At 41.4% G+C, this 16,471-nt stretch overlaps 1 protein-coding gene across 6 annotated transcripts in view; it reads right to left on the bottom strand.

Moving 5' to 3' along the window:
• Window positions 1–4,648: 4,648 nt before the first annotated feature.
• The window catches only part of arhgef28a (Rho guanine nucleotide exchange factor (GEF) 28a), a 53,979-nt gene continuing 42,156 nt past the window's right edge, over window positions 4,649–16,471 (bottom strand). For 5 of the 6 annotated variants that reach the window (XM_082541159.1, XM_082541162.1, XM_082541161.1 and 2 more), the window contains 4 exons: window positions 16,072–16,119; window positions 14,938–15,456; window positions 12,918–13,182; window positions 4,649–7,429 (listed from right to left, as the gene is read on the bottom strand). In XM_082541159.1, coding sequence (XP_082397285.1) covers window positions 7,278–7,429; window positions 12,918–13,182; window positions 14,938–15,456; window positions 16,072–16,119 — 984 coding nt within the window. In that variant the 3' untranslated portion in view covers window positions 4,649–7,277. The remainder of the gene's footprint in view (window positions 7,430–12,917; window positions 13,183–14,937; window positions 15,457–16,071; window positions 16,120–16,471) is intronic. The other variant, XR_014277889.1, reaches the window with a different exon arrangement.

Raw genomic sequence — 16,471 nt, 5'->3', positions numbered from 1 at the left:
AATGAGCATCTTTTAACTGCCGCAGCCTACCTGAATACTGACGCTGACCATGTCTATCTTTTTATGGCCACGGTGTGCCCATCTGCTGATGGCTGCCTCCATGAGGATAGTGCTCTATTTTACAAAGCTTAGATCATCTCACATTGGTTTCTTTAACATTACAATGAGTTCACCTTACTCCATATGATTGTGCAGCTGACAAACCTGCAGCAACTGTGTGATCATGTCTGTATGAACCAAACTCTCTGAGGAATGTTTCTGGCAGGCTTTTGAAAACATGTCAAAAAGAATTAAGTTAAAGAGTGGTTCAACCCAGCACTAGAAAGTGTCTGATAATTGTACTGTATGTTATTAACAGTGATAATCTTAGCTAGAAAAGAACATTTTGTAAAAGAGTGCCGTACCTGACCTGCCTTTGCTTTGAAGCTCAGACCCGTGGCAATGACACTGAAGCTGCACAGTGTGTAAGTGTTGTAATTAGCACTTATTTTGGATTAAACAGCATCACACTTGGCTTTGACACAGCTGGAGGAGATGATCGTGATTTTAAAGGGACGTGATGAGTGAGACCAATTAAAACGGGGGTCAGACATAAAGATCAGAGGATGTGTCAGTTAAAAATGTCTCCTCAAAAGAAGCAACTTTTTGCAAATGCTGCAAAGGCGTGTCATAAGCAAATCTGAACGGAAATGTTTGCTTGCACCAAATACAGTAAAAAAGAGAGAGCAGAAAACACTGAAAAGTACTGAAAGTCAAACAAACATGAATCACGTTGTTATGGTCATTATAGCTGTAGATTTCCCTCTCTGGGTATGGTTTTGAACAGTCTGTATATATACTGAGTCTATCCTGTAACTATAATTCACCCCTAAGAGAAATCTAATAACCTGTATATGTGTTGTATATTGTGCAGGTTTCTCATAAAAGCATCACTCACTGGGATAAGCTTTAATAGCTGTTATTTATATTTGGACTGAGCAGGTTTATTCTGTGTGCCTACAGAAATCATTACACCTCCTCTTGGGAGAGCCTGTAGCAACGTGTGGTTCGACCTGCCAGATGACTCAGCGATAATATGTTTCCCCTTTATCGGTTTTTCCGTCGGTGTTATTGGTCACCTTCCACAGAGGTCATTAAAAAACAACTAGGGAAGAAGGGACAGAAGCCTCGTGCCGTAATAAGGAACAAGCTTTAATTATTGATCCCAGACAAAGAAAAGCTAAACGGATGAAATGCTAAAGAGCTATTACTTTCAGCTCGAGTGTGTTTATGCTTTAAATTATGACACTTTTTGCTCCACTCCTCAGGTAGCCGCAAATGAAAAGTGTTTGTGATGATATCGGGGAACTTTCAGCTGAACTGGAAAAATCTAGATGGTTGATTGACATCCTACTGCTATAGCTCGAGTTAGAGCGTATTTCTCTGTCAAGCGCCTCCCGATTCCGCAGTTCCAAACATGCACCACACCGTAGATCCTCTGCATGGCCACATCACAGCAAGAACATTCCAGTTTTTGACCTCGCTGAGCCGGGAATTTCTGTGGCAAGTTTAAGGGCGAAAACACAACTTTACACTCAGTTACTTTTCTAATAGTTCAGAACCGTTTAACTCTTTGTGATGTACGTTGAACAACGTGCTGGAAACATTCCGAATTCCTGATCCATGTTGAAATCTACAACAGTGCAGATGATTTCAGTGTATTCATAGTTTTCACAGGACTTCAAATCATTATGGAAAGGACCACCTGAAGAGCTTGACAATTATTTATAAGCATGTAAAAAATTGGGCAGTCTGCCTCACACCTTAGTGGAGCTTAGAAGAAGATAAATGATACCACCCTTCACTTGCATCTAGTTTAAAGGAGCCAAAAGTTCAAACGGAACAGGAGAAAAATAAAGCAGAAGAGCAGGAGGAAAATTAACATCAAGAAGAATGAAAGAGAAGAGGTAAAACAATAAAAAGGTGGAGTTCACACAAGGCGTTAACGGGAAGAAATGAAGGAGAATATGAGTTAGCTCCACAAGGCCATCATTTCTCTTAAAACTTACAACGCCACCCCCGAACTTATTCACTGCCTCTTACTTCAAACCTTTACACCAACACACCCCCTAACTCATGCACCTGCCTATTTAACCCTTATAACATACACATTTACCCCAACCCATGTTTCCCAAATGTAGATAGACAGATATAGCCCAATAAAATCAAAGGAAATAGCTCAGAACAACAGCACAAAAATTGCTCAGAATGTGTAACAAAGAACAAAGACGACCAACAAACCAGGTCTGTTGAAGTGAACTGACCCTGTCTGTAAGGTCCTTTTTAACTAAAGCTCTTAAGCACTGTATTCTAGTGCTTGTTTATATAACATGTGGCTGTGCGAACAATGACACCTGTCACATATACACGCACACACACAGGCACCTCTATGACATGCATACAAAAGCTTGCAATATCATAAAAGGCTGTTTCTTTCTCTTCCCACACCTTTGTCCTAGACAAAAACACAAAAGATTCCTTTTCAAACAGCTGTTTGGTTTTCCTTCAAAACTGATGAGGTAAGGTACACCCTATTCCACTGAAAGCTCCAGAAGGCCTGAGGGAAATGGGCGTAATCTCAATTTTAAAGCAAAGGTAATACATACAATGGATCCTTGATAAGGTCTGACTAAAATGAATTCTTTTTAAATGATTTTTAAAAAAATGCTAATAGTGTTTTACCCAAAAGGCACAAAGTTATCGTACAGTCTCAGTGTCAAAGTAGCCCCTAATTTAATAAAGCAGTGGTAAATAGAAAACCATCAATTTTGCAGCAGTTAACATTTGAAAAAGCTCAGATCTCTCAGCAGCTTGTTTCAGATCTGTACCACAGAGAAGCTAAAGGCGTCATCACTATATTTTATTTCAAAAGTTGAAGGAGAAGCAGTTCCCAGATGACCTGAAAGGCCTCGAGGGTTTATAAGAGCGCAGATCAGAGTATTCAGAATGTCAGAACTGTTTTGGTCTTAAAACATTTAGTGTTTTATAGGACTGAAGTATATATATATTCACACACAAAGGAAAAAATAAACAATCAAGCTCTATGATCAATGACATTACTAGCAGAAAAATTACTTTCTGCTAAATATACTTAAATATATATATATATAGACTCTATATATCATTGCCATAATGATTGTGAAGTATGTGCAGTATGCATGTTTGCTCCTTAACTCCTTTCTGTGCATTTACACATAAAAACTGCACGATCGAGGAAAGGGTCATGAATGTACGCCATATTTATGCACATAAATCCAACGTCACATTTGCACATTCATATACACGCATTTATATTTAACACTCACTGCAGGGGTTCAATTTTAAGAATTTTAATAATGGTTCTACACCATTAATAGAGGGTTAAAGATAATCATAGAAGATGGCAGACAGAGGGGAATCTTTGCTAGCTATGTCCAAAACACCATGATCAGCGTACAGGCCACAGGTAATGGCTGTTTATTCCTTTAAGGTCAAGTACTGATTTCCAAATTTCTACATTTCCAATTAAAAGCTCTTATTATTAATATAATGTGACAGCTAAAGTGTCTGTCCTGCAGCAATATGTTGAAAAGGTGACACTTTATAATACTTTTATGCTATTAAGCATTAATAAAGTATTAGTGGGCGCTTAATTCATCATTTGTATATCATTACTCCTCCTTTGTCATTTTTAAATACAGATATTTTTATACAGCTGTTACTTTTTACACCATGTACAGCTACCACTGTGCAGTCACAGCTATCACTGCTAATACAGCACTGCTAGTAATAATCATAATAGTTGTAAAAATCTTAATAATATTAATCATAATATTAATAATTCTTTTACTAAGCCCAGTTTGATCACCTAGGCTACCACATGCAACCCTAACTCTGAGTCCAAAAAGTGATGAATTACACTGCAGGTCTTTAAACAAACAAACAAAAAAATCATACTTATTAAATGCAAAATGTACTAAGCCAGAAAAAAGACCGGGGCGTGCAGCTGACATGGAATGAAGTGGGCGTTTACAAAATATGCAATAGTCTGTGAAATAATAAGATGCAAATTGGGGGCAGAGCTGGGACCCTGTTGCTATCACAGACATCTGCTCTTCTTAAACCGCGACAGACGCAGAGACACAGGTGGAGCACATGAAATACATTACTTTTATTGTCAGGAAAAAAACCTGGAAGCTCTGTTTTTGTTTTTGGCCTCTCGTGAAAAGATCGATTTTGGTTCGCAGGAATCCGTATTTGAAAATAGCAAATAATGAAATGCCCAAGAAACGTATGGTTTGTTGCAAAACAACATATTGCATTCATCTGATACTGGAGCGGATTTTATGATTGCAATTCAGCAGTGCGCTCACATAGGAAATCATTGACTTTCACGCACCTGGTCTGCCACCTGTCACTGCTGGCAGCTGAACGGGAAGCTCAATCACACATCTGTTTACACTGTTGGAGACACTGCACAAGGAGACCAAGGACATAAAAACTGAAGTGTTATTGTCACCTATGCTGAGCTCTCTGTTTATGATTCAGCTATTTTGCTGTTTCAGTGTAATAAACCCCATCATGTAGCCCCATCAAACAAACCTCAAGAAAAACAAAGCACCGCGGGAAATTCTTTTTAAATGCAATTTTATCAGTAAAGTCAAGAATGTACAACACATGAGCTCAAAACAAGAAAATAGACCTGGTTACGCACGTTCACGTCTTTGTGCAATAGAACCCTTCACACCGCACAGTAAAACATGACTTTTTTTAATAAATAAATAAAAGCACATAAGTTATGTACATGGTATTAAGTCAAAATTTCAAAATACTCCACTGCCTTGTGGTCTGATTACACTACAACAGAAATCAAACAAGATTCATGTTATAGTGCCTGTACAAACACTAGGAGACACCTAAAGCATTGGCACATTTGATACAAAAAAAAATAAAAAATCGTCAGGAGAAGCAATATGTAAATGCTAGCTGCATTGTAATAGTTCAGCACAGAGCACAAGAGCATCAATAAGGCAACTTCTTATTGTTCTGGGCACTTGGGAGGATATTTATATTAGGACATTTTTCACCCTATGAAGCAAGCAAAGAAAGACAGCTAAACTGAGCAAACATATTTATGATGCTGAGCTTTAAGCACTGTAGTTCAATGGTTCCTCAGTCTTAGTTTAGGGTCTTAGCACACTAATATTACTAAATCAGCACTAAGTACAAAGAGAGACCCGTTAGGTCATTTTGTTTACAGGAACTGTTCAAAACTGTAGCATTTGCAAAATTAAAGGGACATTTGGTTTTATGAAAGAAGCACATTGTAATGGCTATGAAATGACAGTGTTTAGGCTTGCTGCCAAAAAATATCACTGTAACTATGCAGTTCTTCCTGCCACTAGTACTAAATCTGGACTAAAAAGCAGTAAGCACTTTCCCCATTACAATGCACTAATCAGGCAAGGAATAACTGTGGTCGGACATAGTTGCGTGACTGAAATTATTCGAATATGTGCAATGAACATTAGCTACTTACATTCAGAGTGCAGCCATAGATTTAAAACAGGAATGTAGTAGTTACTACATGACAGCAAGTTCACTGAAAAGGACACAGGCACTTAAAATCAACCTTGCTTTTATGTAGACGAATAACTAGACTACAACCAGTTGGCAACCAGTTCGAGTACATATTGCAAAAGACAAGACGAATTTCACTTATTGGCACAGACTGACTCGGACTGATTCCAATTTGTTGGCAACTTGTCTGTGTTTATAAATTAGGTGCCAGTTATTTGCAACCCTTGACAAATGTGTCTGAGTGATTTCAATCCAAGCTTGTGACTGTTTGGAGACAGGTATGCCTTACCAGGTGACCTGTGCAATCTTCTTGCAATAAAAAGTCGTCACCCAGAGGTTGAAGGTGTTGCACCAGTTGGTCAAGCTAACTACTTCCAATTAGTCGCTGAATGCACACAAAAAAAAGGAAAGAAATCAATCCAATTATCACTTTAGTCACAAGTAGGATGCAATTTTATTTTTACTAGAGCAGTTTCTTTACTCTAGTGTGACTGAGCCATTAGTGAGTGGTTCCTCTCCCCAGTTAGATGATGTGATGGGTGTGACAGCGGGTGCTGAAGTCTGTTGCCACTTTTAAATGTTTGACCTGAACATGACACTAGACGAAATGCTAAAGGCTCAATTACGGTGACATTTTTTCCTGTGGAGATCATTAACGTTTGTACCAAAGGTCATGACAATCCCATCAATATATGTCAAGACGTTCCAGCCAAGTGTCAAGCAGGATCACAAATGTCTTTAGAAAATGTTATGGAAATATATCCAACAGCTTTTAGGACATTTCATTTCATTTCTGATGGACAGTTGGACAATCCAAAGAGCCAGGCTAAATTTTGACTTCAGGACTTAAGGCGGTTTGAGCGAGTGTGCTTTTGTGTATTGCAGGAAATAATACTCAAGTGCTCGAAAGCTTATTTCTCATTTCTACTCCCTGATAAAACTGACAGATTAGCCCAGCTGCAACATCCCCACTAAGACCATAACTGGGCTTATTTTTTAAACAAGAAAAACATGCTTCAGATAAAAGGAAATAAATGAGACGGCAAGACTGCAAAACGTGGGACTGATGTTGTCGGCTCTCATCTCTCATTTCTAATGATCTGTGCTCCCCATTGCTCTTTAGCTGGTAAATAAACAGGACCTGTCTGATGAATGAAACAGGGACAGTTTACTCCAAGGGAAAACAATCGCCCACCTGAGAGATCCAGGCTGATGTTTCACTGATATGGAGTATATGCTTTTCTCTCACTCAGTGGGAACAATAATAAATATAGCGCTGGAGGGGTGAGATATGCAGGACCTGAGAAAAGGGAGAGACGGTAAAAAGCAGAGAAGGGGAAAAAGGCTGCAGGGGATTTGACAGTCAATATATGGCCAGATATATACACAGACACACAGACACAGAAGAAGAAGACAGAAAACAAGGAACACTGAACACTCAGTGGTGTTTTGAGCTAAGGTGCATGACAAGTGAGACAGAGTCTGTTTCTCTCTCAATGTTGCCAGAAACTGTTTACAAAAAAAGACCAAAATAACCTTTCAATGGTAGAAAACAAGCATGCCGAAAAACAAATGTAAAAAAACAGAAATGCTTTTTTAAGGCGGCACAGTCCAGTACTGATGCTGATCGTGAATGTCTTTCACCGGGTGTTTTTTTAGAGTTTGAAATGCACCAACGTTCATAGGTACACAATAGTTTCCTCCCTGCCCTCCTCCCCTCCACTGTCGGTCTCCAGGGAAACCAGCTGAGGGTCACCGGGATGCCGGCGCACCGGATACGGGTCAGTTCCACTTGCTGTTAGTGACCAGGTCTCCCCATTGTAGCTGTGATCTGAGTGGGCACAAAAAAAACACACCATTTGTAGGAGAAATACAATTACTGAAATTGAACAATGAGACATTATTTATTCACCACTGATCAAGTATCCGACAGTATGGGACACGTAGCCACGTGTTTAATGAGCTCGGTCTAATTGCTTAGCCCCCTTATGTAATCACTAACAGCATACAGACTAGGCGCTGCTGAGCCTGCTGCTCCCTCCTGCACCGTGTCTGAAAATGGGGAAAGAAGAGAATTTCAAGCTATGCATCACACCCCCTCAGCTCAGGCGTGTCACTTTTATCAGCAGCTTTCTCAACACGATCAATTGTCAGGCTTCGATGACATCAGCCTCCTCGCAAGCGATGGCGGACAAAAAGAGAGGAGGAGACAAGGGACCAGAAATGACAAATGAAACTGCTAACACCTACGAGTTGGCAAGCATATGGTTATGCTGAAGTACTCTCACAGCAAAATACTATAACCCTGACCAGCCTGTAGTTGCTGTTCTCATAATCTTTTTCAAGGATTAGTATCATTATTATTCAGATGCAATTAGCTCTTAAAGAGGCTATGCTTTTGTAGGTGGTAACTATCACTTGTCTCTGCTACGCTTGCATTCTTTTTTCCCTCCATGTGCTGTCTAGCATTAGGGCAGGTGTGCTGTCATGGTAACAGATGGCGTGAACTATAAATTGCCTCATTGTGTCCCTGTAGGAAAGTGTCTGTTTGATTAATTATATAAGAGTCTGTCAGAGTAGCTCTGTTAGCCAACACACAGGCCAGGCCTCCACTAGATGAGATGTAAAGATAAAAATACCAAATCTCTTTCTTTGAGTTTCATCCATGAAATATTAAGATTGAGTGATAATGTGACATGCATGCTGTTAAATATTTAAATTGCAATAAACACAAGGCTGTTAAAGCGTGGCACAGGGTTGTTTTATTTTCTGTCTACAGCAGTGAAAGGTAAATACTACACTACTGCTGTGTGTCATACTTAAACTCACTATTTTGAGTGCAGAAGTGTGTTCACATTATCAACTATGGATACATGAAGTACTTTAAGAGTTGGTGTACTCGTAATGGTCAGAAAGCCCAAAATTCCTGATGTTTGACTCGTCAAAAATCAAACACTACAGAAACAAGTGCTCGCTCTGCAGAAAGTAGTGTACAAAAGAGAAGTATCCACTTTAACAACTTAGCATCGCATTTTAGTTCACAGCATGAAATAAAATGCAGCACAACAAGAGATGAATCTATTTTTGAAGTGTATGTATTTTTTTGATTTGCATACATAAACCAAATGCAAAATTGGTGCTGACAGTTTAACCAGATGATTTACAATCAGGGAAGAGCTCGCACTCTCCCAAGTTCCTGATCAAATTCAAATCAGCAATGATTTTCTAACACCAGCCACCCGGTGATTGTCACCGTTTTATTTTTAATTTAACGATGCTCCCAATGTCTGGCATAATTATTGTTTGGAAGCAGCCACGACCAAGAGAGTATGTGCTGTAATAAATCCTTTATTGACCAATTATGGCTCAGTCACACTAGAGTAAAAACAGCACGCTGACCTCCTTGTGTCTACGAAAAGTCGATGGTTGACTGAGAATTGCAACGAACTTTGTTGCTTTCAGAAACTGATTGCGGGTACTTGCATCCCAAACAATCACCATCCAACTCAGACTGACTGCAGACAGGTTGCTGAAGGTTGCCGTTCAAATCATAAATGCAGGCAGACTGCCAACACAATAGTGGACTTGACTTGATTACTAACAGGTTGTATTCTGGTTACATTCGTATATAAAATCAAGTATGTCTGATTTTACAGTTTAATCAATGTCCTGCAGCAAATACGTCGTTATTGGTGGAGGCAATTCTGAATTCCTGATTGAAATCTACGAGGTTCTGGTTGGACTCTGAATTTTGCTGAATGCTTTTCGGTTGTCTGTTGTATTAAGAGTGTGCATGTGAGGATGGATGACTGACGTCTGCAGATCAAATCTACCTACAAATACAAATAAAGTAACCTCAAAGTGACCAGTTGTTAATATGATTTTTTGTGCAGAAGACAACAGATAAACTGCAGTTTTCAAGAAATTGTTCACACATAATCGACATATTATCACAAAGAGATTTCATTTAATTGCCAACCTGACCCAATTCGGTTGCACACTCATAGCAGACTAACTGCAGACTGACTCCATCAAGCATAGCTTGTTGTTCTATTGCCGTATTGTTGCAGTTGCTTTAAATATATGTCTCCAACTACTGTTTTCCCCGTGTGACTGAAGCATTTACAGATTTCTAGCTTTCTGTAGGGGATATCATGTTCTATGTATAAAAAACGAGCAAAAAAACAAAAACAATAGAATGTTACTTTTTCATTTAAATTCTGACAATAAATAAAAGCAAACTTAAACAGAATTAGGGCTCAGATTAACTTTAGCTGGCTTCAGCACAATGAAATAAAAGGAAGTGAACGGGCTCTCTGTAGATGGGCTCGATGGGTTTGATTGAAGAAGTGGCTGCGTTAAGCTAGTTAAATCTAACCAGCCTGGAGCTGCTGGCCTTAAGCAGAGACAACTCAATTCATTCTTTTTATTTCAGTCTTTTAGTTTTGTGAGCACTTGGACTGACAACAACACGCTGGTGTCAAAAAAACGATACCGTTTATTAGGGAACTAATGATGAATGAATAATGTGCCGTGATCGTTGTGTTATATAGGCTCACAGTGTACAAAGAAGCTTTTTTATTGAATGCCAAGGAATTTTTAATGATACACAACACTTGGACACCTTTCCACAAATAAATTGTACACAACCAGTGTTATAAAGGAAGCAGTAAAATGTCTTGATGAAGGGAGGTTTTATTAAGTTTGCACCTTTGCAAGAAAAAAAAACATTCCTAAGTTATGTGTTGCATTATTATTTGTATTGTGTTATGTCCACTGTTTTCTAAGTGTGTGGCAGATTCACAGAAAAATGATCTATTCAAAAGCTACTGTCCACTGCGATGCTTGAGCACAAAGTCACAAAGCAGGTTTTTTGCCTCCTGCAGCACTTTGCACAGGGTTTGAATTCGTCAGCGTGCCGTAAAGTGAAGCGGCTTCACCTTTCTTTTCTTCCTCAACCTCCTCACAGAGCTCTCGTCTTTTGTGTAAAAAGGTGAACAACAAAAACCTGATACGACTCATCAGATGAAGCGTCAGCGTAAAAAATTCCATCCAACTGGTTCTCCAAGATTACACTGAACCAGAACGAATTATTGAAATCCACTGAATTAAAAAAGGTGTGTGTGTGTGTGTGTGTGTGTGTGTGTCGTATGCACAAGAAGAAATAGTCACATGCACAGGTGAGGATGAGAAGAGAGATCATATTTTGATCCCTGTGACTGACAGCACAATGGATCATTTGCATCTGAAAGAGATTCCTTTTCTTTTCACACGAAAAAAAGAAGAATGGAGATACCAGGTTCCTCCACATACCAGGCAGCTTGTGACCCAGAATGAGATCGCACGAGAGCTCTTAAAATATAAGACTGCACCTAAGACACAAAAACATGTGTGGCGATTTGGTCTTTTATTAACTGTTGAGAAGACCCTCAAGGGACCCACTGAAGAGCCTTGTGGTTACACATCAGCTGGAGCACACCCTGCACTGTAGACTGCAGGCAGACATCCACCCCGGGCTTGTTAACAAGTGACTCAGGTTTCACTGGGGCATTGCGTGTGCTCAATAATGAGGAAAGGTTAATAAGCTGATCAATGGCAAAGAGATTGTGCTGCCTGCTGTAAGCTGGTAAACAATAGCGGGAACACCACATTAGGCTGCGCTGACCCGGTTTTTACGAGGGCTCAGGGAGACAGGCCGAATGTAAACTGTAATTTTCCCCGCCTGCTGAGAGCATCGGGGCGAGCACGCTGATGAATGGATTAGAAATGGAGACGGGCAAACATGGGATTGTAGCCGACACCTCCAGAGCGCAACCTGATTAATCTGTGACTGCATCTCTCATTCCTCCCCACCCCCCGCACGCTCACGCCGCCCCCTTTTCACCTGATGCGATGACAAGCCATGCTGTAATGAGTTTTGCAAAGATTTCTTTCAGATCGATGCCCCAATCAGTCAGCCATCGCCTGCAGACTGTGATTCACACGCTGTTGTCTCCCCGGCCACTCGATAGATAGAGAAAGCATTGATTTTCTTTTTCCTTTGGCAGGCTCGAGCATTGTGGGGTGGGGTGGAGTTTGGGGGACTCAATACTGCTGCAGGTGGAGGTGGTGGGAGGACAGGCAAGGCCTCACCGTGGATACGGCCTTGAGAGCGCGGCGTGTTTGTGTGTACAGTAGGCTCTCGCATGCATGGGTGAAACCAGTGCAAGCAGAAGGTTTGTTGACATTCTCACAGGGCGCAGATTTCTAATTTATGTTGACAGGGTGATAACACAGTACGCTACTGTTCAAATACATGAGGTAGATGCAATGTGTAGCACTGTGCTAAAATGCATGTTCTTATTACATGTAGTAGAAATGGAAATAAGAAATTGAGCTATTTGGTGCTATAAAAAATACGATCCTCTTTTGAGAGAATTGTCAAAATATATCCCAGCCTCAACTTTGAGAGGTCTGTTTGAGCAAAACAAAAGCTCTGAAACCAGCACTGTTACAAGTGTACCAGAGACTCAGATGGAGGCCAGCTGAGGGCTCAGTATCATTAGGTCTTCCTCAAAGAGGAAGGTCCCATCTTATCTTAAAGGCTTCATAGTACCATATCCCCTTTGCTCTCAGACTAAAGGCTTACTTGTGGTTCCTAGGATATTTAAGAAGTAGAATGGGAGGGAGAGCCTTCAGCTTTCAGGCCCTTTTTCTGTGGAAGCAGCTCCCAGTTTGGATTCAGGTGATAGGCAACCTGTCTAATTTTAAGACAAGCCTTTAAACTTTCCTTTCTAAAAAGCTTATAGCTAAGGTTGGTTGACCCTGCACTTTCCATTTGTTGTGCTGCAATAGGTCTAGGCTGCTGGGGGCTTCCTGTGAGGCACCGAGTGTTTTTCCTTCCCACTGTTGCAAACTATTTGCTCATAGAAGGTTGTCTGAATCGTGTGGTTTTCTCCCCACTATTGTAGTATCTTTAGCTTTGAATATAACAGTGACTGTTGTGATTTTTTTTGCTAAATAAATGAAATTGAATTGAACAGACAGAGGAGAGTAAGTACACCAGTGTACAGAAAAGAGACGCAATCCCATGAAACTAAAACCAAATCGAGACCATCAGTATATCTCAATTAGAACCACTGAAAGCCAAAATGTGAATGCAAATAACATTCAGTGTATCATACAGTCCAATTACTTCATTAGTTTTTGATCTGTTTGGAAATTAATATAGTAGCAAGTAAGTGACTGGAAAAGTTTAAAAAACATATGAGGCCCAAGCTGGATTTGCATTTGTGTCTTCTCTTTCTAACTTTGAAACTGAACTTTGTGGTAATTCCTACCATGCCTTCCTGCAGGGCTGTAGAGGTATCCAGTCCCCATCATCCATCCCTGGGAGTCTGAGTGTTGGCCGTGGGGAGTCTTAGCTCCAGAAGGCTGTCTGCCGTTGGATTGGGCCAGCAGGGAGTTGAGACAATTGTGTGTGCTAGCATCATTTCTTCTGTGGTGCACATGGCGGTTGTTGACGCTGGTACTGGCTAACGCGGCCTCGTTCACAAACACAGAGCCATTACCGGTATGGGCTCTGGACGGACTTGATGCCGAGTCCTGAGGGAGAGGGAGGAAATGTCAGGGCTCGATCCAGACTAGCAAGATCATCTTCGAGAACCGTGAGAACAGAAAGAGGAAACCCATTTTCGTTCCAGGATAAGGTCATTAACAAATCATGAATGCTGACAGCTGGATGGCATTCACACCTGTGAAATCTGTCAACAATCCACCTTTGAAATACACTCACGCATTTACATAAAAAGACCAGGAAACACATTTGACATACCTGCCAACAACTAGAAAAGCCTCCATTTCAAGATCTCTACTTTCCTCAAGCTTTAATTACAAAAAGACAAAAAGTGAGTCACTCGAAATGACATTTTCTCACTTCATGCAATAAACGGATCTCTTTCTCTGTCTCTCTCTCCAATACAAAGAAAGCGAATGAAATTTTATTTTTTGATGCTCGCAGTACTGAAACATTTCTTTCTGTGGATAATATAAAGACTTCACTGTGAAGTTTCTGCAGAGGTAATTTCTTCCAGAGAAAGCCATTTCCAAGAAAAGTGCTCACAGTATGTTCTGTGGATTTATGTGAATAATGGAGAAGCTGTTTCTGGAAAGACACTCTCGCTGACATTTTTTTCTCCCTCACAAATGATTCACTTATTGTTGCAAAGGCAAAAACTCTTAAGAGAAAATGAAAATAAAAGTATATCAACTAAAGGTAAGTGAGGGAACATGTTGTCATTTGGGTGAAGCGACCCTTTAATGTTTGGCTAAGGGCAGATTAGGACTCATCTTCACATAAACATGGCCTTTCCCTCTGCTGAGTGCAGGCAGCACAGCTAATTAGATGCAACCAGAGAGTCAAAGTGTGTGTGTGTCATTTGATCTGTCTCTGACCCTATGAACCATTGCCTCTGGCTGAAGCATTAGTGTGTGTGGGGGGGAAACATTAGGACCTGCACTGTCTCGGCACGCTTTTGTTGGACCGACTAAAATAGATGAATGGAAATAAATAAAGACTGCAAAAAGCCAGGAGAGCCTCATCACGTCTAGCCTGGAAAAGACCAAGGTGGGGGTGGCGGTTGTGTGTAAATTAATGAGGGACAGAGGGAATATCGAAACCTGAGCCTGCTCATTTGTCCATCCATTCTGTGCTCTCTGTGTGTCTTCTGAACAAGTCACACCTGCTGCCGAACAGAGCGACACAAGCCCCATAAGCCAGCGGAGGTTCAGATAGATGTATGTGCTAAATTAGTTTCACCACTGCTGCAGTTCCACGTGAGGTATATTGGGACTTAAAGGGCAGGGGGAACAGCACACCCTTTATCCTCCATGCCTTCCAGCTGTGTGGGACATTTTGCTGGAGTGCTTTTCAAACAAAGTGTCGATAATCTAAGCCCCTTTGGGTCACAATTGATTGGTTTCTTAGGCCGTGTGCCTTTGGTTTTAATTATTTTTGTCAGAGCTTTTATTTGCAGTGGTTTAATTATCATCAATCATTAAGATGTTTACTGGTGAGCAGAGCTGCCGGAGCACTAAGACAAATGGTGCTGAAATTGCTCTCATTATCGCGGGTCATATGTCAAGAGGGGATTGGACTGCTAGGTGTGAATGTGTGAGCCAGCGTAACCCTGGCTGATGGCTGTATGAGAAAAGCTTCTTATTAATGATTTTAGCACAAGAAATACTCCATAGATGCTGTATATCTGCTCCCACTGAGGTCACGAGCATCAGTGAGGGGCATTACTGGCTCATAGATTCACTGGTAAAAGAAAGGGCTATCACTTCTGGTTCCCCCAATACCTGCTGTCCATCAAGAGGGATGAACATGTGAGGATTCGCAGTTGGAGGGCTGTCCTGCGGCCCGTGCTTCCAGCACTGCAGCAGCTTTTGCTGCTCATCCAGGCGCTCTCGTTCCCTCTCCACGCTCCTCTGGCCCTCCCTGAGTCTCTCCAGGTTCTGCTGGTACTCCTCGAGCTGCTCGTCCAGCTCTACACGTTCACGTCTCAACCTCTCCGCTGCCACCTGGCACTGCCTCTCCCTCTCTTCCAGCATGCTCTCCTGCGCCCCCTGCTGACTCTTCCTAGCCTGGCACTCTCGCTCCCAGCGTTCCTTCTCCTGGCGCAGGCGGTCATGGAGCCGCTGGGCCACCGCCGCCTCCTCCTTCTGCTTCTCCAGGTTACGTTGCTTCTCCTGATCCTGGAGGGCGCTGCCCCGGACACTTGGGAGATGCAGCCGTTGGGCACGAGGGGAAGGGCGGCCGCTCTCTTGGAGAAGGAGCCTCTGGACCTCATAGCAGCTGTCCTGGATGGTCACCGCAGCCTAGCACAGAGAGGGGAAAGTCAAAAGCGACATGGTTCATCAAAATGCAAATGATCAACTGCCACTTTTACCACCGTGTTGCCTCCTCGCAACGTATTTGAATGGCAAAATGTGACGGAGATCATGATCAAGGCTAAAGTGATGACTTTTAATTTTTATGCATTAAGGTCACAGCAACTAGTGACAGGAAGCCACAGCTGCTCATACCCAAAATGAAACTTTGTATATGGAAATCACATCGTGATCAAATCCTCGAGCCTAAGTAGATAGGCAAGAGCGCGCAAACACGTCATTTGCAAATACACCCACATTCTCGTCCTCACACAAATTTTAATTTTACACCAAAGAAGGAGCGTGTGTACAGTGAAACAAACGATCCTGCTACGTCTCCTGACTGAAAAAACAAAACAAAAAACAGATCAGTGAGATGAGCTCCTGGAGCTCCAGCAGAGTGATGCTTCTGTTTAAAGTGCACAGGCGAATGAGAGCCTGCTTATGATACAGAACGTATCTGTTCATACTGAGATCACAGGAGGTGTGTTTCTTTTTCTTTTAATTTCTTTGTTGGCCTAATATAGATGAGGGCTGTGAGGGGGGTAAATAAAAATAGCTCACCTGCAGACTGTACAGCAACTGAGTCAGGTTTTGGACACTCTGAGCCACCTGTTAATAGACAGAGTCAGATACAAAATGCAGATTAATGGGTCTTCCGCAGTTTTCATGTGTGAACATCAAGATTTCACTTCCTATTAGTTAGCTACACAAGTAACTACAAGCTGCATTCCTCTTTAAGCTTGAAGTTGCATTGACAGAACACCTGTGCCCCCTGGAGGCCACGCGTGAAATGTCACCACATTGTTTAGGGTTAAATTATCACTCTCTCTTATCAGAGTAATTTACCTCACAGGCCACAGAAAGCTGCAAAGAGCAGCAAGGCTGTTGCATGGTTTTTGGAATAAGTCCCTATATCAATATTTAATGCTGCAATACCTCAGGAAACTAAATGGACTTCCTT

The sequence above is a fragment of the Aulonocara stuartgranti genome (genome assembly GCF_965226115.1).
Source record: "Aulonocara stuartgranti genome assembly, chromosome: 7".
Lineage (NCBI taxonomy): Eukaryota > Metazoa > Chordata > Actinopteri > Cichliformes > Cichlidae > Aulonocara > Aulonocara stuartgranti.
Note: the sequence above shows the minus strand (reverse complement) of the source record. Positions and strands in the feature narration are given on the sequence as shown.